The sequence below is a fragment of the Solanum stenotomum genome, unplaced genomic scaffold, assembly GCF_019186545.1.
Source record: "Solanum stenotomum isolate F172 unplaced genomic scaffold, ASM1918654v1 scaffold19149, whole genome shotgun sequence".
In the NCBI taxonomy this organism is placed as follows: Eukaryota; Viridiplantae; Streptophyta; class Magnoliopsida; order Solanales; family Solanaceae; genus Solanum; species Solanum stenotomum.
Window position 1 is genome coordinate 1 of NW_026025389.1, and position 25,377 is coordinate 25,377.

Genomic DNA, 25,377 nt, shown 5'->3' on the forward strand with positions numbered 1-25,377 from the left:
CCCTCAGCTCTAGCCAGTCTCAGCATATCTGGTTCAAGGGTGAGCTATTCATTCGAGCTTGTGTTGGATTCTCTCGGTCATGACCTGATGTCCATAGTTTTCAGACACAAATTACTTTATTTCATTTATTTCGGTGTCTTTGATACTCTTAGACTTAGTATTTAGAGATTAGATGTCCTTGATGTGATGACTTTCAGATTTTGGGGATAATATGTAATAAACTTTGGAGGTTTATTTGATTGCTTACTTTAATAAGTTTTGGAACTTCCGCGTTATTGTTGTTATTCGTAGTTGAATTATTAGTATGTGTTGGGGTTTAGATTCCTTGGTCCGCCCACTTAGGAGGTTAAGTGTGGGTGCCACTCATGACTTAATTTGGGTCGTGACAACTAACCCTCTTATTAATTCAAGAAGAAACCCGTAAGAATCACTCCATTCCGATCTCTAGAACTCCCGATATGCTCAAAATACCAAATGAACACAGTCTGAGATTTTTATAACAGTACATGGCTGTTATGCACCAGAAAAACAGCAGTTAATCTTTCACTAAAAAGGCCGTAATTTCCTCATATGATAGTGAAATGACCCGATTCTTTTTTGTAAATGTCTTAAATAATGATACGGACCTGCACGTTCAATCGGAGCTCAATTTCATGCTCGTTTGCCCAGTCAAATATCATTTCTACTCGATAAACAATTATTTCTTATTTGCGATAAAAGTCCAATCTCGGGTTAGCGAAAATGCACCAAAATTTGCAGATAAGTCCTATAATTCATGCTCAAAATTTCAGAACCTTTGGAAAAAAATTTCGACCTTTAAAACTAATAATGAACCCTTTAGTTGTCACAATTTGCTAAAATAGTGTCAAAGCATCCATGAAGCTTAAAAGCTCACCCCAAACTCATTTGGCACTTCCCGAACACAAACCATGTATGCTTCTAGCTTGAAAATGACATTTCGGACTCAATGAAATCGTTGGAATTTGAATTCGAGGTCTCCTTGACCGGGTATCCGATAAGGCGTCAAGAAACTAACTTTAGGCTCAAAAACTCGAAACGCACTCGGGGCCTCTAAAAATTCAACCAAGACTCATTCTAGACTTAGAATCACCCCCTGAATCCAACGGTGCCCTCGAAATTCCATTTCGAGCACCGGAACATCGTTTGTTAACCAAAGTCAACTCTTGATCAAAATTTCACAATTTTAGCAACTTAGGACCTCAAATCTTCGTTTTAACTCCAAATTCGACTCCGTAAATTTTCATAGACCCGTTTCGACATTCTAAAACTACTGGAATCGACGAAAATCCGATTCGAGTCTCGAAACTCCAAATGACTCGAAATAGCACTTTTAACCAAACTTTAACTCTTAATTAAAAACTCAACTTTTCAAAAACTCAACTTTTCATCAATTTTCCTCCAAACCAACTTCGAAAATACAACAATTAGGACTCGGGGCAACTATTGGGAGGGGTAAAACAGTCATTTTATGAAAATTTCCAAAAATGACCTGTAGGGTCATTACAAAGAGCCGCACCAATAATTGTCATCACAAACCCTAACGTGTATTGTCTATTCGATTCACCTATCGGACGATCTCCATTCATGTGTAACCCTAATATAATTGACCCTAACATCATCAACACCACCGCGTTCACGGAATAATGTGTGAACTTATGTTTCACCATGAAATACGCGAAAATCGCGGTAAATGCAAGGGACGTTGAAGAGAGCAGAGAAGAAATCGAAACGGGAAGATATGACGCGCCAATAGTGTAGAGGTAGCTACAAATACCAAGAAGGATACCTAAAATAGCACTAAATATTGCTAATTTAGGTGTGGCAAAAAATCTAATATTATTGTTATTGGTCTTTTTTTTTACATAAGAAATATAAATTGGTAAAATCAAGATTGGGAATCCTGCTGTTAGCAATGAAGATTGCAACCATTTTCTTTTTCCACCATGTAAATAATAAATTCTAACAAGCAATACACCTGATATTTGGCCAACTGAAAGGAAGATACAATATATGAGAATTAGAAGTGTCTTAATTGACATGAAATTCTTGAGTTTCTTAGGCTTATTGTAGTTGCCCTCTTGCTCAATTTCCATGTCCATATTTTTTTGTGAATGTGTGAGAGATATATTAATTTGTGGGTGTATATTTATTAGTGGTACATATAAGTTAAAGTGACTTTAGATTGAGGTGTATTTGTCTTTTGAGGGAAAATGTTTTTAAAGGAAATTGTTTTCTAGTATTTGGTACGACGAGAATAATTTTTTTTTTATGAAAATCTATTTTCTGATAACTATATCAAATTTTAACTTCATACTACTCATTTTAACTAACACTTAAACAGACCAATATGGGTTGTGTTACAGTGTTAGGACTGTTTCATCCTTAATCAGATGTCTTAGGTAAGTGCTCTCTAGCATAAACTTCTCCATTTTAGACTCAAATTTGAGATTATTAATTAAGAATAGTGAAGAATAAGGTGAAATAAGATCCTCAAATTTAGCTCCTTTAGTTAAGAATAGAATATATTCTATCCATTTTACCATCATCGTTGATAATATAGTATATGTACAATTGTTAAATCCACAAGGATGTCAATATTGGAAGTCCAAAAGGATTATTATTATTATTGTTGTTGTTGTAGAATAGAGATTCTAGTAGTTGCACAAGCCACTAACATTATTGTATAGGAAGAAAAGTAGAGTGTATATCCTAGATTAATAAGACACTATAACATCATATGATTGTGTGACTTAGCATCTTTAATAAAAAATATTCAAACTATACTTACGAATTCAATATTGATATACAAAAGCATAGTTGATTCTTGAAATTAAAGAAAGGTAAAAGTGTTTAATGATGAATCAACCTTTTGTCAAAAGTAAAACTAAAGCCAATAATGGTTATTGCTATTGTTATGATATTTTGGATTGCCCTATTTTTTAAAACTTATATTTGGATTATTTTTTTGTCAATTGTGAAAAAGTGGACAAGCACTAAGGTGCCATATGAAAAAGAAATTTACAACTATTATGTGGGGTGTGGAAAATCGAATCGATAGATAAACTGAATAAAAAAAGTGTTTTTAGTTTATTGTTATTGGGTTAACGGTTTTTATAATGGATTTATAAAAACAATTATTGGGTTCTCAGTTTGGTATTGGTTTTTAATAATGGGGTATTGGGTAAATCGATAACCCATTAAGACTAGTAATTTACTACTTTTACTTGTACATAATTATTAAATATCAATCTCAATATCTTATTAGTTATACTTCTTTGTCCTTTTGCCTAGGGGTGTACAAAACCGAACCAAACCGCAAACCGAGTCAACCCGGAAAAAAAACCCGACTAGTGGTTTGGTTTGACTTGGTTTGGTTTTGAAAAAAAAAAACCCGACTATATTTGGGTTGGTTTGGTTTTTACTAAAAAAAACCAACCCGAGACCAAATCAATCCGACATTATATATATAATTTTAAAATTTTATTTTATGCATAAAAATATTACTTTGATATAATTTTAAAATATTTCTTATACTTTTTCATAGTTTTTATCTTTTAATATATTAATTTCAAGTTTGAAACTTAGAACTATGAATAGGCCAATAAAGATTATAGTCCACAGATGTTGGTAATTATAATAAAGCTTAAATCAAAATCAAATTAATACTAATGCAAAAAGAAAATTAATTCAACACTAAGAATGACAATAATATTGAATATTTGCTCTTTAGTTTTACATTAGTTTAGACAATTAAAATACATAATCTAATTTTAATTTCCTTTAATATTTAGTCATGTAAGTAATACTTATTAAACTTAATTTTAGCATGATTTAGTACTTTTAAATTATGAACATTTTCATTATGACTTGTTAATTTGCAATATTTGTTTTACGCGACCTCATTATTATTATTTTTGTTGGATATTGTAGTGTCATGAATCATATCATATTGTGTTATATTTTTAAGAAACATCTTAGATAGTTGTATTTTGGTAGGACTAAAGAAATATTTGAAGTACAAGTAAATTATATGTTTGTATGAATACTTTACCGGAAAACCTGAAACAACCCGAAAAAACCGAAAACCCGAAAAAATCCAAAAAAACCCGAGGTTACAAAACCCGACTTCTATTGGTTTGGTTTGGTTTATAAATTTAAAAACCCGACACAAATGGTTTGGTTTGATATTTGAAAAACCCGAACCAACCCGACCATGTACACCCCTACTTTTGCCTTCAATTCACACAGCTTCATTGTGACTTTGAGTTCACAATTACTTCACATTATACAAAATGTCAAAACCTAAAGTAAGAACCATATTCCTCTTAATTTCTCTTTGTGTTACACTTGTATAGTTCTTTTCATGTTTTTTTTTATTGTTTCTATTTTATGAGAATTTGTAAAGTTATATTATTGTATTGTCGCGTCAAATTTATTAGAAAAGTCATATATATGTTTTATAAGTATTTTCTTATTGGTTAAATCGAAAATCGAACCGTTAAGGATCAAAATCGATAAACCGAAATCAATAAGAAATATCTTATTGGTTTAACATATTTAAAAATCGAAAACCGATAAAAACCAAACCAATAATATATAAAACCTAACCGACCATTTTAAAGCATATGAAAAAAGTGATGTTTACTTGATTGCGATTGTAAATAAGCTGTGTAATTCTTAAGCTTAATTGTTCCTTTAATTTGCCTCACCATGTAATCCAGATAATGGTTTTTTCTTCTACTACTTTATTTATTTATTGTGGTTGGGAAAATAGGAAAGGGGATTGAATTACAAGATGAAAATTCAATTTTTTACCGATAAGGTGAAAATTCAAGTACCAACCCATCAGGAGTGTAGTTACATTGACCCCAGGATGGATGTATATACATCAGCAATACATAATTTATCAATTATACATCATATATATTTGGTTATCATTATATTTATATAATACTCCATTTGTTTCATATTAGATGAAGGCTTTCTATTTAACAAGGTGATTAAGAAATCAATAATATATTGATCAATTTTACTATTTTGTCCTTTGTTTATATTAATTAGCCTCTTAAAAAAATTAGATCTTTAAAATTTATTTAAACTTCCAAAAGTCATATTAATTGTAGGGGTAAAATGAACAAAATTAATTAATTCTATTTTGATTTAGTAAGTGATAAAGTAATATGAGACAAATATTTTCAGTAAGATGTCCATCTAACATGGGACGAAGGGAGTATTGATACAATATATAATTATTTATAAAATATACATTTACCAATGAGGTCCTATCGATTAGTAATACACAAAAGAAATCAATTATAGACACTACTACAATTAGATCCGCTCTTCATAGACAAACTTTGAATTTGCAACCCCATGTAAGATCNAGTGATAAAGTAATATGAGACAAATATTTTTAGTAAGATGTCCATCTAATATGGGACGAATGAGGTCCTATCGATTAGTAATACACAAAAGAAATCAATTATAGACACTAATACAATTAGATCCGCTCTTCATAGACAAACTTTGAATTTGCAACCCCATGTAAGATCGGCTCAGGATCATGAGATCCATTTCTATCAGATAGGAAGGGTTATAGCACAAAATGTACTTCATAGATTCTATATATATCTATATGAAGAAGAAATTATGTAACGAAAGAGAATTTCTATAGCTAGACCCATATTGCGAGTTGTTTCATGCAATAAATAAACTCAGACAAAATCATTCCCACAGGATAAATGGACCCATTTTTTCTGATCATTCAAGAAAAAAGATTCATTCTCTTCATATATATATATATATAGGAGGTAGACCAATAAAGATTTCTTTTTCAATTAGTTACTTGGCCTAAGATAAGACCGAAACGCGTAGTTGATGGACAACATATGAATATTTCTAATTCCTGTACTATTCGTTGTTAGTCTCGAGGGACGGAGGAGGCTATATTAATCGAAAGATGGTTATTTGTTCAAAAACATAAAATGTCTCTGCTTTTCCAGAATAAAAAAGTACAAAAAATGCCTCAAACAAATATTCAAATACCAGGCATTAACAATCGGTCGCTACACAAAGCCAGAAAAAGGATGTCTACACTGTATTGCAAGATAAAAATAAAATGGAGCATGACATACAATTTGTTTCAAAATTTTTGGCTCAGCCACTATACATACTCAACATGCTAACATCGCTCAAAAAGTAATCAAAATAAGCATGCATCAATTTACAATCGAAAAATAAACGTCTTAAAAGAACTCCACGATCCAAGACGGCCCAAACTCTCATACTGACAGAGTTGTAATACTAATAAATTACCTACATAAAATTCTGCGTACACCACTGAATACATACAGAAAAAGTAACATTAATGTTATTCAAACTTGGTCTGGCAGGGTAGCATGTTTATTTTTTATAACCTTGTTGGTCATGCTATCTTTATATTCTCCATAGAAATAAGAAGCAAAACCCCAAAGACACATAGCTAAAGCCATCCACTTATCAGAATTGAAGCTTTCAGGCAAGAANTACAGAAAAAGTAACATTAATGTTATTCAAACTTGGTCTGGCAGGGTAGCATGTTTGTTTTTTATAACCTTGTTGGTCATGCTATCTTTATATTCTCCATAGAAATAAGAAGCAAAACCCCAAAGACACATAGCTAAAGCCATCCACTTATCAGAATTGAAGCTTTCAGGCAAGAAAATGACAGCACATATTTGTTGTATTGGAATAAGAAGGGCATTTACTATCCCAAACATGCAATAGTGCTGAGGAGCAGAAAATCATTCCAAGACATCCAATCATCATAGTTTGTAGAGATATTGCTGTTAATGCTAATATCATATAGTACTGTTTTTGCCCTAATCCAAATTCTTCAGCTTCTCTAGTGATGGCCTACATATTGTTAAAAAGATTTCCTTACTCTGTCAGGTTATTCAAAGAATATTTATAGCTCGGCAGACATCCTTAAGATATGAGATTTGTAATCTTGCATGCAAATAAAACAGCAGGTTACTTGCTATAACATGTGAAGAGGATCTGATGTGTTGTGTGCATATGATTTATATGGATGACGTATATATCTTAAATTCTTAAAGAAAAAGTACTTTCTCGATGTTAATTTAAGCGTTATAATTTGACTATGCATGAAGTTTTAGAAAACTAAAAAGAGATCTTTTAATTTTGTGGTCTTAAATTGGAGATGCATGCATATATGTAATATATCAAAAATTTCCTTTGAATCTTATAATTTTAAAAAAAGTCATGTAAAATATTGGAATTAATTAAAGAATTACTAAATATAGAGAAGAAGATATTTAGTATAAACGGACTAAAACGAAAGATAAATTGCTCATGCTTGAACATATCCCCTTAATTATCTTTGAAAATAATTACTTAAAATTTCTTTTTCACTCTGTAAATAAAAAAAGTTCATGTCATTGACACTGCTTAGTTATCTTTTGAAAAGGAAGCTTTTTTTTCTTTCCACACAAAAAAAAGAAGAAGTTTTTTTTAAGTGATCACTCTTATAAAGAGAAAGAAAGTTCATGTCATTGTTAACTCTAATTCTTTCTTTCTTCTTTTTTCCTTTTAGAAATCTTCATTTCTTTGGTAAGTTCCGTCATCATGGTCGATTCAAACTATAACATAAAGCAGAACGAAGCAATTATATTACTTTATATAGTGTTTTCACGACTTTTATGAATTTAAATTCTTTTAACTACTTTAAAAATTGTAATATAATGTTTCCTTTGCTAGACTATTTAATTTCTCATATAAGATAAATAACATGTTATTGTAGATTAAATTACACTTGTAATATAAAGTCTATGCATACTTCTAATTTACTAGTTTATATACGTAAAATGCTAAAATAAAATGGATATCGTACGTTACTATGACTATCTACATGCCTAAAGGTAATTTTTTTCTAACTGCTTAAACTTTAAAAAGAGACGATTACCTGAAAATCTTTGTTGATAATCATTGCGACGATACAAAACAAAGCTGAGAACATTGATATAAGAAATTGCATTTGCATGACAAGATCAAACGTGACAACAACTCCAGTTTTAACATGACTATACTCATGAACTCCTGCATTTATAAATCCATGAAGTGCCGCACCAACAAGTGTCATCACAAACCCTAACATGTATCGTCGATTCGATTCACCTATCGGACGATCTCTATTCATGTGTAACCCTAATATCATCAACACCACCACGTTCACGGAATAATCTGTGAACTTGTGTTTCACCATGAAATACGCGAAAATCGCGGTGAATGCTAGCGACGTTGAACCAAGGAGAGAAGAAATCGAAATGGGGAGACAAGACATGCCAAAGTTGTAGAGGTAGCTACAAATACCAAGAAGTATGCCTAAAATAGCACTAAATATTGCTAATTTAGGTGTGACAAAAACTCTACTATTATTATTATTACTAGTAAATTTTTTTCTTTTTTTTATATAAGAAATTGAAATTGGTAAAATCAAGATTGGGAATCCTGCTGTTAGCAAAAAAGATTGCAACCATTTTCTTTTTCCACCATGTAAGAAGTAAATTCTTACAAGCATTGCACCTGATATTTGGCCAATTGAAAAGAAGATAGAATATATGAGGATAAGAAGTGACTTAATTGACATGAAATTCTTGAGTTTCTTAGGCTTATCATAGTTGCCCTCTTGCTCTATTTCCATGTCAATATTTTTCTTGTGATGTGATAGGTATTTGTGGGGGGTATGTATTTAATTATAGCAGTAGCACTAGGTAGAGCTAGTTGCAAGAAATGAGACTCTCATTTGATGAAGTTATTGAATGTGATACATATAAGCCAAAGAGGAAAGCTACTACTCCATCTGTTTAAAAAAGAAAAACATATTTTTTTTAGTCTGTTTAAAAAAGAATGATTTACTTTCCTTTTTTCAGCAACATTTTAATTTCAGTTTTCCATGTGACATGTTTAAGATCACAAGATTGAAGGGTTTTGACATAATTTTAATTTAGGACCACAAAATTGAAATTTTATTCTTTATTTTCTTAAATTTTGTGTCAAGTCAAAATAAACCATTTTTTTTAAAAGGAACTTTCTCTGTCCTATGCCCTCATCACTAACCATGGTCGTTTGGTTGGGAACAAGTTATCCTGCAGTTAGCTATCCTGAGATAACTTATCCCACCATGTATATGAGATAACTTATTCCATCACTTTGATATAAATGGTGGGATAAGCTATCACAAACATTGCAACCAAATAAGATACAAAAACTTTATCCCATCACTATTTATTTCTATCCCTCACACATCTTTGCATTTCTTGATCGGTCGCTCAAGAGACTGACGTTCATTCTCTTCCTCATGAGTATTAATTTGACTTTATATAGGGTGCATTTGACTTTTTGAGGGAAAATTATTCGAAGAAAATGATTTAAACAAGGAAGTTAGGGCTAGCCGAATCCTCCTTAAATTCTTGTATTATTTTTCTTTTCTCTATTTTATTTATTTGTAATTGTGTCCTAGTTAATCCACAATATTTCCACAACAAACTTTATATGTATTACTTACTTAAACTAACAGACATATACTTATCAAATTACATAAGTGATTATTTCTCATAAAAAGGTACATTAATAATTATAATAATATAATTCTTTATGCGATAAGTATGTCTGTATATGTATTAAGTTTTTTTCTTCTTTATATTCAGTTGCGCCCAATTAATTTTGATTATCACCGGATAAAAGATCTATTAAACTAGGGGAAAACGCTTGCTATTAATAACATAAAATAAAAATGCTTGTATGCATATTAAATTTTGCTAACTGGAACTTGACTATTAAGTAAAAGTAATGACATTCTATTTATCTATAAGTTAAATCCACGAGGATGTCAATAAGATTTGGAAGTCCAACAAGATGATGATTATTTTAGATTATAGGGACTAATTATTGCACAAGCCAGACATTAAAAGTTTGTGAGACTCTACAAGACGTTCAATTCAAGTTGGGATTCTACAAGATGTATTCAATTTCAATTAGGATTTTTGGAGGCTACTCAACTCTAAACCCTAGTTCATGTCTATATAAAGCGTACTATATTCCCTTTAAGAGGCATCTCGAATATTCTGCAAATTCATGGAATATTTATAAGGAGATCAAATTCAAATAATCCTAGTTCGAGAAATATGCCACTAACGACTCTCGAATCATGGATAAATATCTTATGAGAAAAGAATAAAGGAGGAACAGAACTGTACTCGCATATTTTAATCAATAAATTATGTTTCTTCTTATTTTATTTGTGATTGTAATTTATTTTCTTTCGCTTTAAAATTTATTGCAAATACCATTAACATTGTAAAGGAAGAAAAGTAGAGTATCCTAGTAATAAGGCAATTTAACATCATATGATCAAGTGACTTTGCCTCTTTAATACTTTCTCTATTCTAATTTAGTTATCATTAATTTAGATTTCACGTTCCTTAAAATTTGGGTAAGTTTATCATTATATTCTTATTTAGTGTTATCTTAAAGTCAAGTTTTCAATCAATGAACATGAATATATTTATTTTGATTAATTAATTTGACCACTATACATGAATTATTTACTTAGTTTTTTCTATATTGGTGAAATGCATATTTTCAAGGCTAATAACTCTCAAGAGTAAAATAGGAAGAATAATGCCATTTATGCATTGACTTAATTAAATGACAAATATTAAGAAACATCTATTTTCATTAAGGACGTCGACGACATGTAAATAGAAATAGAGGGAGTAAAGGTATTTCAAACTATACTTATGAATACAAAATTGATAAGCAAAAAAGCATTGTTAATTAATTGATTCTTGAATTTAATGAAAGCTAAAAGCGTTTAAAGTTAAATTTACTTTATGTCAAAATTAAAAATGAAGCCAATGATGCTTATAATTGTTATTATTATGACTTATGATATTTAATTGGATTACCCTATTTTATTCCCTTTTTAAAACTATATTTGGAAGTTTTTTTTTTATTTTTGTCAATCGTGAAAAAGTGGACAAGCACTAAGGTGCCGTATAAAAAGAAAATTCACACTAGTATGGATCATTTTCAAGCATATGAAAAAAGTGATGTTTACTTGATTCTGATTATAATAAATGATGTAATTCTGATTATAAATAAATGATGAAAAAAGTCATATATACTAAGTAATACATTATTTGTACAATATCAATATATTACATAACTATTTATACAACATCGATACATTATATATATATGATCATTTGCATTGAAATATTTTTGTGACTGCACAATTACAAAATAAGTTAAATTATAATTCATTCAATAATCTAATTTAATTCATTTTAACCCATTCAAATTTGACTCAATTCATTTATTTGTCACCCTACTTTTATAGTTGATAGATTTAAACTCTAAAGTATACATATGGTGCAGAGAGAGAAAGGGTAGGTTTTATTTGTCCATTTTAATATTGAATTTTCATTTTTATGTGAATTAGGCATAAATTCATGTCATTATCTCTAGTGGAAAAAGGATCACTCAACTCAATTATTAATTAATACAAAAGAAATATACAGTGGTAATAGATTATTTTTTTAACGGCAATATTTATTATCGTAAAAATATTTAGTAGTAATTGAGTTGATATCTTTATATTCAAAATCACTAAAACTTTTAACAGCATATATATAGTGTTGGTTATATAAATACTCATAGTTACTATTGCCACTAAATATAATATAACGATAATTATTAGTAAATTCTTGTTTTGTTTCTTATGATATTTAGATAAGCATATTTAATCTTCATTTAACAAATGTGTTGATTTTTTATATGTATGAAATATATTGTATTTATTTTGAAACTATATTACCTTCAAATATTGCCTAATATTTTACAGGTGATAAAAAAAAACTTTTATTTTTTAAAATGGCCGCATGTCTAAGTAATGTATTGATACGGTATATTTAGCCTATAGGTAGGGGTGGCAAATGAAACCCATCCTGCTCGTTCCGTTAAGTTTGGGTGGGTTATTAACTCGTTCGTTCATTAGCTCAATTCATTTCAATCCATTAAAAATTGAGTTGATATGTAAACCAAATTGGCTCATGAGAAGTTTAGTCAAAATATTTTTAAATAACTTTTTTTTTTTCAATTTGATATGTCATATATAGCCGTAATAAAAGAAAAAAAATAATTTTACTATGTACTAAAATAGTTTTAGAAAACAAATAAAATAATTAAGTTTGATAAAAATTAGGTTGGATTGAGTTTGATCTGTTATATAACATATCACCTAACCCGTTTTGACACAACCCATTGATAGGTTATGGAGTATTATGGTTTTGTAATGACGGTTTGTTATAATTTGAGCACATATTCAATGTCACTAACAAGTGCTCGATATGACGAAAGTAATTCTATTGAAAATATTTTTTCGTCTTCGTGTGCCAATATTAAGAGTGTGTTTTGTTGGCCTATTAATAACAAATTTTGTTTATATAAGTGAAACTCATAAAATTTTGAACAGAGTATGTTGAAATTAAGTATGTTAAAAGGTAAATTTTGAGTACAACCTAAAGCAATCATAATTGTAAAAACATTGAAGAAAAAAGGTTTGTTGGTTTGAAATTGTGTTCATCCACACTCTTTAACTATTTGGGCTTATCCACCATTTATATGGGCTGTGGCCCATTAAAATCCTAAATTTGGGCCTCTATGATTGTAAGCTTCATGTTATAATGCTCTTAGTTTCTGGGCTTTACGCATTTTGGATAATTTTAACAAATAGCCACTTGTACGATTGTTGATTGAAAACCAACCATCATTTGAAAACTATTTAAATTTAAGTAAACAATATATAGACGATAATACAACTCATCATGATCAAGTGATTTAATAAAGTAAAAACATATGTTAATTTAGTCATGATTAAATAAAAAAAATTATATTCAAACGTACATAACATGCATAATTTACGCTGGTGTGCACTTAGCAATCTTAGCTTGGTGACAACTTCTTCATACATATTTGGAATATTCAAACAAAAAGTTTTGTTTTTAATTTGAAACAAGCCAAGCCATGTTTGAAATTATTAGGTATGAAGTACATAAACCCCAACAATGGTGTTAATTACATTCTATCACAAAAATTTCTCAAATTACAATAATCTCAAAATTTTCAAAACTTGTGGATACATTATTCATTCGTTCGATATATAGCAAACGATATATAAGTTATGTATCATATACATAACTATAAATCAAATTCATATTGATTTAGATTTAAAATGATTGAAGTTATGTATCGACAATAATATTTGTGTGAAATATATCGTACAAAAACAAAGTTATAATGTATATAGAGGCAGAGTATTGTATCCGAATATTAAAAGAGAGAAGGAAAAATAGAATTTTTATAATTAATTCAAATGGTAGAAATTTTCAAAAATTATGATATCTAAAATCATGTAATTACGTAATTTTTTCCAATTATTAAAGCACATGAAAGCCAATAACAATCTGTATATCGACATAACATTACGTTCTTATCTCTCTCTTTATTTTGTTCTTTTTAGAGAAATCAAAGTTAATAAGATAAGGCTGACAAAATGGGTTTAAAAAGGTAAATAAACATTCAATCTGATAAGTTAAATACGTGTTAGATAAATATTAATTATAATAGAACAAACATTAAAAGATAGATATTCGGATAAAATGAAAATTCATACTTTATAAATAGTATTTATTTATCTATTTGTCACTTTTCATGAATTTTACGTATTAGATAAAAGTTAATTATAATAGAACAAACATTAAAAGATAGATTTTCGGACGCATAATATACTCATATTATTAATAGTATTTATTTATCTATTTGTTACTTTTCATGAGTTCTACATATTATCGGATAAAAGTTGATTATAATGAAACAAACTCTAAAAGATAGATATTTTGATGAATAATACGAATATTCATATCATTAATAGTTCGCTTGGGGCCAGCAATGGTCTTCGAGTGCCGGCCACGTCTAGGGTGTAGGCTCGAGGCATGATATGAACTCTCGATGTATTTCCGAGGAGTATCATGTATATACGGTTGAGAGAGTGTTTGGTATTCTGAGGCATATCATTTCATGGTGTCATATTGCATTGCATCCCATGACATCATTCATTCTTGATGATTATGTGTTTTATTGGTGATTGGAAAATACTTGATATTTGATTATCTCTAATTGATGAACTTGATCTTGAGTGTTGCTGATATTTGTGAGTGCCTTTTGTGAAAGTTGTGATTGATGAATATTGAGTTTGTTATTAAGGATATGTAAATTGTTAAAGTGATTGATGTCGAGCTGGGTGCTATGTAAATTGTGAACTGTTAGGTTGGGCTGGTTTATGCAGGTTGTAGTTATGGAGGTTCGGTTAGAGTGTAAGGAGTATACGTATTCTATTCCCTTAGCTTGTGTTTAGAGGTGTAATTGTTGAGTACCGTGTGTTTGGTACTCACCCCTTGCTTCTACAATTTTTTGTAGGTTACGAGCCTGGATTTTGTGATACTTTCCATTCTCTTATTTTTCGAGGGTTCTTGGAGATTTGTGAGATAGTTGTTTGTCATCTCAGCAGACCTTCTTACTCCTATTTATAATATTGTTCTATTTTAGAGACAACATCATTTGAGACTTACGTTTTCTTTCAAATCTATTGTAATGCTTTAGAAGCTTGTACACATGACAACCAGATTTTGGAGGGTATTTTTGAGTTAATTATGAAATTTCCGCATTTCTATTGTAATTGTTGTGCTGTAATTTTCCTATTTCTAGAAAAATCACTTTTTGAAAATGTTCTAAGTATAAAACAATTTGAGAAATACTTAGAAAGAGTCGCCACTTAATTTTTAAAGAAATTAAGAAAACTTATAATTTTTAAAGAAATTAAGAAAACTTATAATTTTCAAAGATTTAAACAGAAAAAAAAATCATTTGAAAATACCAAAGAGGGTTCGGGGTTCAATTTACACTTCGAGAAGGGTTTAAGCATTCGAAGTGCCCGCTAACATGCGGTTGACCTGCGACTTGACTTAAAATATATTTTTTGACTAATTTTTAGAAAAAGGTGATTTAACATAAGAAGAATAACTTACAATATTTGGTTAACTTAAAAAAAAGTTAAATAAGTGACACATTTATTTTATTTTTATTTTAGAGAAAAGGGATCCAAAATGAAATATTTGACTTGAAAGATAAGTGATTAGAATATTAATAAAACTAGGTTAATTATAATTTATTTAATTCATTTTAAAATAACTAAACCTATTTAATACATTAAAGCATGAAAATCATTTCTTATTAAATGACTAAACCTTTTGAGAAAATGACTAAGTATTATTATTATTATTGATAAAAAAAATGACTTACATTTTCCGAGTTTATTTGAGAAAAAAAAAAACACTTAAACATAAAAACATTTTAAAATGAGTTAGAACGTGATTTGAGTGAAAAGTGTTAAATAACAAATCTTTTTAAGAACAATGATTTAACTTAATTAAAGATATAAAATTGATTGGTATTTGATTAGTAAAATAAATGACCACAACACAAAAGAATATTTAAAACAAACCAATACTAAGAAATAACTCATCTTTTGGGGGATCTAATTAAGTTAATTAAAATAAATTATAGTTAGAATTAAATAAAATTAGTCAAACATAAGCAAATCAATTAAAAGAGTAAAAGATATTAGGAAATTGGGCTCCTTTTGGGCCAATTTTGCTGCAAATTTTGGGGATTTTACTCAATCCCGTTTTTGGTATACATCAGCTGTATATCGGTGTATATTGATGTATACAACCCTTTTTTCTGCATTCCGGGACCTGTAGCAGCTTCCTTAACCTATAAGTCAGCTTCTCAAGACCTGTATCGGCTTGCATTCCGGTTTGATTGACCAAAGAATCGACTCAAAGGGAGAGTTTAGAACCCCCATGGCCCCTTGTCATGCAAATAAGGAGATTTCGAGTCCAAAAGACTCTCATGGCGTTTTACGACAAAGAAAAGAAATGAATACAAATTAGTATATGATAAGAAAACAATTGACAATTAATAAGGCATACACGTAGTATTGACTTATATACTTAATAAACATAAACTATATACACATTATCAACCATGAACTAATAAGGAAGTGGGCAAATACAACAACTTCATGAGTTAAAAAAAATGATAATCCAAAGTAGACAATCAGCATGACAACATTTGAATACGACTAAAAAAAAAGTGAAGAACCTAATGCCCAATTGAGGGACATGAGCTATCATAAGAAATGCACAAGTTGAATGTAAACAAAATTCAATAACGAGGAAGACTATTATACAATATACTTAGGTTCTATATTAAACAAAGAAAAACAAATGCATATCCATATTAGGACAAGTACGAGAAGAAACCAATAGCAACTTTACATTATTATTTATTATATATAAATGTCAACAACAATATAAAAGCAAAACAAATCAACTTAAATTGATACTTGATGATACCAAAAGAGCAAATAATGCACAATCAGTATACAAGAAAAAGACATAAAATATCAATCACATCCTCCAACACGTTAACTAGCACATGTAAAGTTCCTTCCTCACAATATAATACCAAAAATTGTTTTAAAGGATACAGAATTATTGCCACATCAGAGATTTCACTACACTTTTTTTAAAAAAAATAAATAAATAAAATTTAGACGCTAGACTCCGATGTTGATATTTACGATAAGGCTTCTCCAATATGTTGTGATGAGGACGCTTACGGCAATTGGGATATGGGTGAATAATGCAAAGGATAATTAGCTCTACAAGTTGGACATGTGTTATTCGTTGATAGCCATTTTATCATACAGTGAATATGAAACTCATGCAAACAACTAGTTGTTATCACCTCATTCTCACCTTTGAAATCTTCATAGCAAACAGGGCAAGTTTGAATGCAAAACAAATAGGTGACATAACTAAAATCGGCAACAATAGTCTTCAAATCAACTGTCAGTCGTTCCAAACAATTTCATTTTATTTTATTTTTAAAAAAAGAAACTCTTAACAATAAAGACGCTTAAACACCTTACACAAAAAAGAGTATTGAGCAATCGAATATAACAGAGAACTACATCTTTAGCTCATACGGAAACTGAAATCAAAGAGAGTGTTACCTTTTCGAGGGCAGCGAACTGAGACAACGAATTTAACCACGAAGAACTACCACCACTGTGAGCCTGCTTCGATGGGTTCCGAAAAATAAAATAACTTTGAATTCTAATAAAGGAGACTCAAACTCTCTGGTTTTTTTTTTTTTAATCAATTTCCTCTATTTCTCCCCCCATCTTTTTTTTAGTGATCAAAACAGATGAATATATAGATGGAAATTAGGGGGAAATCGGGTGAAATTTCTCATTTCAAATTCAAATTTCTTGCTCCTTTTCAAGGCCAACAGGGAGCAACTGAGTTTGGTATAAAATTTCTCCAAAATTCCAGAAAATTCGAGGCAGCAGGGCTGCTACGTACAGCTGCTGTGGACATTTTGGACTGCTGCTGCTATTGTTGAAATTAGAAGGGAAAAAGGGGGTGGGGCCGGCTGGTTGCTGTTGATGTATTGTATGTAGTGTTGCTTGGAATTGTATGTATTGTATGCATTGTATGTTAGAAGTCAAAAGGGAAAAAGGGGTGGAGTCAGTTGTTGTTATTATTTTATTGGAAGGGGTCGGTTGGTACATGTATTGTATTGTTAATGTTGGGTGCTTCTTGAATTAGGAAATAGGTGGGCAGGGGTTATTGAAAGGGGATTAGGAAAAACTTAGCCAATTTGATTTAGTTAAAATAGGTTTGGCTAGTAATTAAATAAGACAAATTGATATTAATTAATTAACGAGCTTCTTAATCTTAATAAAATAAAATAATTAACTTAATTATAAACGACTAAATAACCAAATAAAATAAAGCTAAAATCCTTTTGCGACAATTTTCAAACATTCATAAAATATACTAATTAGACACACAATTATATATTAATTAACTTAATTATAAACTAATTAACTCGAAATATAAGCTATTAATTAACTTAAACTAAATAACCAAATATTTAAATGAGACTAAAATCCTTTTGAGACAATTTTCTAACATTCATAAAATATAATAATTAGACACATAATTCTATAAAATATCACATTTATTATTTTAAAATTTATAAAAATGACAAAACTACTTAAAATGACTTGAAAATTATTTTGAATTTTATAAAGCCAATTATTTCAAACCATTTGGAATTTAGGAAGCTCGATGATTAATTTATATTGTGGAGGTCCAAAATTGGATGTCAACAGTAATGGGTGAATGTTAGGCTGACTTGTCTTGGTGAGATAAGACGAGTACCATCACGTCCATTTTTGGGTCGTAACACCTAGTTCATGCCTATATAATAGGTATTATATTCCTTTGAAAAGACATCTCAAAATATCACATAAACTCTAATACCTAATATTATATATATATATATATATATATATATATATATTCACATATTGGATGGAGGCAAAGGGTTGGACCCCTTCGTTGAGAATTTATACTATAAAAATAGGCCTTTTTTTTTTCTTCATATATTCCCTCTAATCCATATTAAGTGTATTGCGGTGGGGCGGGGAGTGGGGTTGGGGGGTTAGGCACACCCTTTAAGAAAATATATTCTTAAGGACATAATTTTTCCACTATTACCTTTTGATCATCCAAACCAGTCTCTTAGAAAATGTAAGGTAGATTTAAGACCCTCATAAATAAAGGGTAAATATAGAAAAATGTCCTAACAATTTTCTTAAACTTCAAAAAATTAACTTATTTTAAACTATGAAAAAAGTCTCAACAATTTACTTAATATGAACTTGAGAAAGTAACATATAAGTTGTTGAATTTCCATTACATAAGATCCTTTTATTTTTATTTTTTGAATTCCTGGCTCCGCGACTATAAATACATATTCAACCGACGACATCTCTTAAAAAGTAATGCAAAATAGACATCAATTTTGTGATAGAAAATAAACGTCTTAAAAGAACCCAACAACCCAAACTCTTAGACTGATAGAGTTGTAATACTAATATATTACTTAACATAAAATTCTGCATACGTCACTGAATACACAAGAAGGAAGTAACATTATTGTTACTCAAACTTGGTCTGGCAGGGTAGCATGTTTGTTTTTTGTAACCTTGTTGGTCATGCTGTCTTTATATTCTCCATAGAAATAAGAAGCAAAACCCCAAAGACACATAGCTAAAGCCATCCACTTATCAGAATTGAATCTTTCAGACAAGAACATAACAACAAATATTTGTTGTATTGGAACAAGAACAGGACCGTCTTAACCACTAGGCCACTAAAGCAATCGCTTGGGGCCCATATTTTTTGGGGCCCCAATTTTATTTTTTTTAAAAGTACTTATACATATTATTAAACAATTATATTAATTTTTTGAAAGAAAATGTGTAAGAGGTTTTATATTTTTTCTTGAAAATTTGTTATTGTTGATATTCTTAGTTCATAAGTATATGTAGATTGTTTTAATTATTATTGAAATTTATTAAATTTTAATATGTCAACTAGAAAACTTGATTTCAATTTTACAAAAAGAGAGAAAACTTGAAGAATTAAATAAATCTTAAAAAAGAGCCCTTGATAGATTTTTAACAAATAAAAAAAAAATTGAATCAAAAAATGTTGGAGGATGTTGTTCAAATGACCAAGTCACCAATAGAATTGAATTAGATGATAATAATATGCAAGAAGAAAATCTAGAAGAAGTTGGTGAAAATGTGACATTGTTCCCGATATCAATAACTCCTAAATAATTAGAATAGTTACATCCCTAAAAATATATATGATCAAAGTCAATGGAATAATGTAGATACAAAATTGAGAGATCTAACATTAGCAAAGGGACCATTTAGAATGACTGATATAAATTTTCCACAAGATAAATACGTACGACATTTTTCTACAACACACTATATTCAAAAATTCGTAAACGGAGAAAAGCATGAAAGAAAATGATTATTATACTCTAAAGATTTGGATAAATTTTTTGTTTTTGTTGTAAATTATTTAACACAACTTCTATTATTTGTAACAGTAAACTAGCTAGCGAAGGTAGTAATGAGTAGAGAAATCTTAGTGTTAGCTCAAATTCCATGAAGTAAAGAATGAAGATATTAAAAATATGAGCTCGTGTATTGATTTATAAATGAGATTGCATTAAAAAACAATTGATAAAGTTGTGCAAGAACAATTTGATAGAGATAAAGTGCAATGGGAAAATGTATTGTCAAGAATTATTGACGTTATCACTCTAGGGAAAAAATAATTTAGCATTTAGGGGAACAAATGGAAAGATCTATCAAGAAAGTAACACAGTAATTTTTAAAGCCTAATTGAAATGAGTAATAAATTTGATCCATCTAAGCAAGAACAAATTCGAAGAATAAGCATGACGAAATTCATAGTCATTATCTTGGACATAATATACAAAGTAAATTATTTAACTTATTAGCAAGTGAAGTCAAGAATAAAATTATTAAAGAGATTAAAGAAACAAAATACTTCTAGAAATATTAGGGCCTCTCTTTAAGGTTTGGCTTTAGGCCCCCGATCTTGTTGAGTCGGCCCTGAACAAGAAGTGCATTTACTATCCCAAACAATAGTGCTGAGGAGCAGAAAATCATCCCAAGATTTCCAATAATCATAGTTTGTAGAGATATTGCTGTTAATGCTAATATCATATAGTACTTTCTTTGCCCTAATCCAAATTCTTCAGCTTCTCTAGTGATGGCCTGCATATATTTTTTTAAAATGATTTTCTTACATTGTCAGGTCATTCAAAAGACACTAAATAAGTAAGGAGATTTGTAATCTTGCATGCAAATAGGAGAGGTTACCTGCTATAACACGTGAAGAAGATTTGATGATATCGTGTACATATTCTTTACATGGACAATGTATATCTCTTAAACTCTTAAAGAAAAAGTACTTCTTCCGTGTTAACTTAAGCGTCTTAGTTTAACTATGCACGAAGTTGAAGAAAACTAAAAGAAATCTTTCGATCTTGTGATTTTAAATTGAGAATGTATATATGTATTGTATCAAAAATGACCGTTATATAGTGTTATGACATATTTAATGCCATAAATTTCAGGCATCTTCATTTTTAAAAAAAATAATTCATGCCCAATTCATTCCATAATCATATAAATCGGAATGATAGGATAACATTACTTTATATAGTGTTTACACGACTTTTATGAATTTAAATTCTTTTAACTATTAAATTTTTTATTATAATAGGATGATTTCTTTGCCCGACTAATTAATTCCCAATATAAGATAAATAATTTAACTTTTATTAGATCACTAATTAATGACTACGCATAATAGGCCATAATAAGCATAACCATCTAGTTGCCTCAGAAATAAAGCAAATAACTTACACTTAAATGATATAAAAATTGTACTATATAATTTTAATGTAGTTTATTTAAGTAAAATGCTAAAATAGAATGGATATCGTACGTACATGACTAATTGATAAGAATACAACTAAGTAATAAAAAAAGTAGGTCCTTTCTAACCGTTTTAAACTTTTGACTGAGACGGTTACCTGGAAATCTTTGTTGATAATCATTGAGACGATACAAAACAAAGCTGAGAACATTGATATAAGAGGCTGCATTTGCATAACAAGATCAAACGTGACAACAACTCCAGTTTTAACATGACTATACTCCACTCCTGCATTTACAAATCCATGAAGAGCCGCACCAACAAGTGTCATCACAAACCCTAATGTGTATTGTCGATTCGATTCACCTATCGGACGATATCCATTCATATGTAGCCCTAATATTATCGATTCTATAGCATCATCAACACCACCGCTTTCATGGAATAATCTGTAAACTTATGTTTCACCATGAAATACGCAAAAATTGCAGTGAATGCTAGGGACGTTGAAGAGAGGAGAGAGGAAATCGAAACATGAAGTTATGACATGCCAAAAGTGTAGAGGTAGATACAAATACCAAGAAGAATACCTAAAATAGCACTAAATATTGCTAATTTAGGTGTGACAAAAAGTCTAATATTATTATTATTATTGGTAAATTTTTTTCTTTTTTTCACATAAGAAATTGAAATTGATAGAATCAAAATTGGGAATCCTGCTGTTAGCAAAAATGCTTGCAACCACTTTCTTTTTCCACCATGTAAGTAATAAATTCTAACAAGTAATACACCTGATATTTGGCCAACTGAAATGAAGATACAATTTATGAGAATAAGAAGTGTTTTAATTGACATGAAATTCTTGAGTTTCTTAGGCTTATCATAGTTGCCCTCTTGCTCTATTTCCATGTGCATAATTTTTTGTGATGTGTTTGAGAGGTATTTGTGGGGGGTATATATTTAATTATAGTAGTAGCACTAGGTAGCAAGTTGCAAGAAATGAGGGACTCTCATCTGATGAAATTATAGTAGTAGCACTAGGTAGCGGGCCTGATTATTTTTCATGGGCCAAGCATATAGAAGTTCTTTTTGATATGGGTGATAGTGAGATTGAATCCCAGGACCTCTGCCTGCTCAACATTGTCGCTGAAGCAGCAGGCACAATGGAAGCATTGGTGGTGGCTGAAGTTCCAGGCATACTTAGGTTTTTTCTTTTCTTTTCTAAGCATTGTTTTTTTTTTTTGTGGCCCTAATACCATGTAAAGTGAACTTCAACGTTACATTCATTAATCATATAGGAGATATTTATAAAAGAGTTGATACATATACAATTACAAAATAACCCTTAATAGAGGTTTTAACTAATACCATACTTATCAGAAAGCTAAGCTAGTAGTAATTTGACTTTATATGGGTGTATTTGGCTATTGAGGGAAAATTTCTTTGGAGAAAATGTTTTCATTAAGAAAATTTCAGGCTCGAACTCGAGATCATTAATTTAAGAATGGTGAAATTTTATTCATCTCACCACAATCACTGATAATATAGTATAAATTAAATCCACTTGGATGTCAATAAGATTTGAACGTCCAAAAATTAAAGATGATGATTATTGTCGAATAGATAGACTAGTTGTTGCACAAGTTGCACAAGCCACTAACGTTGTCTAAAGGAAGAAAAGTAGAGTATCAAAATCCTAGTAATAAGGCACTATATAACATCATATATGATCTATTTTGTGACTTATATAGCATCTTTAATAAAAGATATTCAAACAATACTTATGAATTCAATATTTATTGATATACAAAATCATTGCTAATTAATTCATTCTTGATTTAATGAAAGATAAATGTGTTTAAAGTTGAATCTATTTTTGTTGTCAAAATTAAAACCCATTAATTCTTCTAGCTATTATTATGATATTTTGTATTGTCTTGTTTTCTTTAGTTTTAAACTTATATTTTAATTTATTTATTTTTAAATTTCTTTTACACTATTACTATGTGGGATCATTTTCAACCATATGAAAAAGGTGATGTTTCCTTAATTGCGATTTTAAGCTTAACTACTCCTTCAATTTGATAGTGGCATGCCTCATTCATCTATGTTTATTCCACATAAGTACTTCTAGTTTTCTAATATCATTTTCAAGAATCAGCCCATGTAGTCTCTTTTATATTTATTTACTGCGGGTAGAAAAAATAGGGAAAGGGACTACAAGATGGAGAATAGAATTTTTACCAATAATGTGAAAGTTTAAATCTAGTCAATCCATCAGGGGCATATCGACATTGACCCATAGTTATATATCACATAAATTCGGCTATACACTATATATACATTATCAATACATTACATATACATTGCATATATATACGACCATTATTATTGAATATTTGTTGCCACCTCATGTATAGCTAGAAAAAAACCTACATTTTAGACGGGTTGAATTATCATTCATTCACTAATTTAATTCGTTTTAACTTGTTCAAGTTTGGCCTAACTCATTTACTTGTCACCCTAGTTTTATAGTAATCATAGATTTAAAGTATGAAATCTAGCTAAGGTTATGAGACAGAAAAAGTAGGTTTCATTTGTTCCTTTATATTAGTATTGAAAATTCTAATTATTTTTTTAATGTGAATTAGGCATATATTCATGTCATTACCTTTCGTGGAAAAAGGATCCCACAAACGAGCACTCAGCTTCAATTATCAGTTACTCTCTCCGTCCATTTTTTCTTGTCTGCTATACTAAAAATAGTTGTCAAACAATACTTGTTCAGTTTGGGAAATCAAGAGATAATTTATTCTTTAGTGTCTATTTATCCTAGCTATTAAATACTATTCAATATCTAATACATTTCTCAAAATATTGAATTTGATATATTCGAAGGATAATAGAGTAATATTACCCCTATTATTTATTACTCCCTCCTTCCCATTTTATATGGCAATATTTTTTACTAAAATGGTCGTATGACTAATATATTAATATTGTATAAATAGTATATAATTATGTATATATAATGTATAACTATGTATTTGAGATGTATCTATATCGGTACATACTATTTATACAATATTTAATTGGTCCATATATCTTCCCTTTTTCCTATTCTTTTTGTTGAATGAACTTGAATATTCTATCTTAGGGACCTTGCTTATTAAGAAATCAAAAGACAAGATTTAAATTTCCTTGGCATATGATTTGAATTATTTTTTTAAAATTCTGGCTCCATCACTATATATACATACTCAACATACTGACATTGCTTAAAAAATAATGCAAAATAAACATCAATTTATGATAAAAATAAAATAAACGTTGTAAAAGAAGTACCCCACAACCCAAACTCCCATATTGACAAAGATAATACTAATAAATTACTTATATATTGACAAAGATAATACTAATAAATTACTTATATAAAATTCTGCGTACATTACTGACTAAAATTATAACATTAATGTTACTCAAACTTGGTCTGGCAGGGTAGCATGTTTGTTTTTTGTAACGTTGTTGGTCATGCTATCTTTATATTCTCCATAGAAATAAGAAGCAAAACCCCAAAGGCACATAGCTAAAGCCATCCACTTATCAGAATTGAAGCTCTCAGGCAAGAACATGACAGCAAATATTTGTTGTATTGGAACAAGAAGTGCATTTACTATCCCAAACAATAGTGCTGAGGAGCAGTAAATCATTCCAAGACATCCAATCATCATAGATTGTAGAGATATTGCTGATAGTGCTAATATCATATAGTACTTTCTTTGCCCTAATCCAAATTCTTCAGCTTCTCTAGTGATGGCCTGCATAT

General features: G+C 29.6%; 2 protein-coding genes and 1 pseudogene across 2 annotated transcripts in view; all 3 read right to left on the reverse strand.

Annotated features, from left to right (window-relative positions):
• Window positions 1-1,510: 1,510 nt before the first annotated feature.
• LOC125850780 (purine permease 1-like) lies at window positions 1,511-2,262 on the reverse strand (the record flags this gene model as incomplete). Its single annotated transcript, XM_049530619.1, has 1 exon — window positions 1,511-2,262. A coding segment is annotated over exon 1 (610 nt), but the record flags the coding sequence as incomplete, so codon positions are not given.
• Window positions 2,263-6,257: 3,995 nt separating this feature from the next.
• On the reverse strand, window positions 6,258-8,745 carry LOC125850782 (purine permease 3-like; annotated as a pseudogene).
• Window positions 8,746-20,587: 11,842 nt separating this feature from the next.
• The window catches only part of LOC125850783 (purine permease 1-like), a 39,464-nt gene continuing 34,674 nt past the window's right edge, over window positions 20,588-25,377 (reverse strand). Inside the window, exon 2 of the mRNA XM_049530621.1 lies at window positions 20,588-20,884. Coding sequence (XP_049386578.1) covers window positions 20,666-20,884 — 219 coding nt within the window. The 3' untranslated portion in view covers window positions 20,588-20,665. The remainder of the gene's footprint in view (window positions 20,885-25,377) is intronic.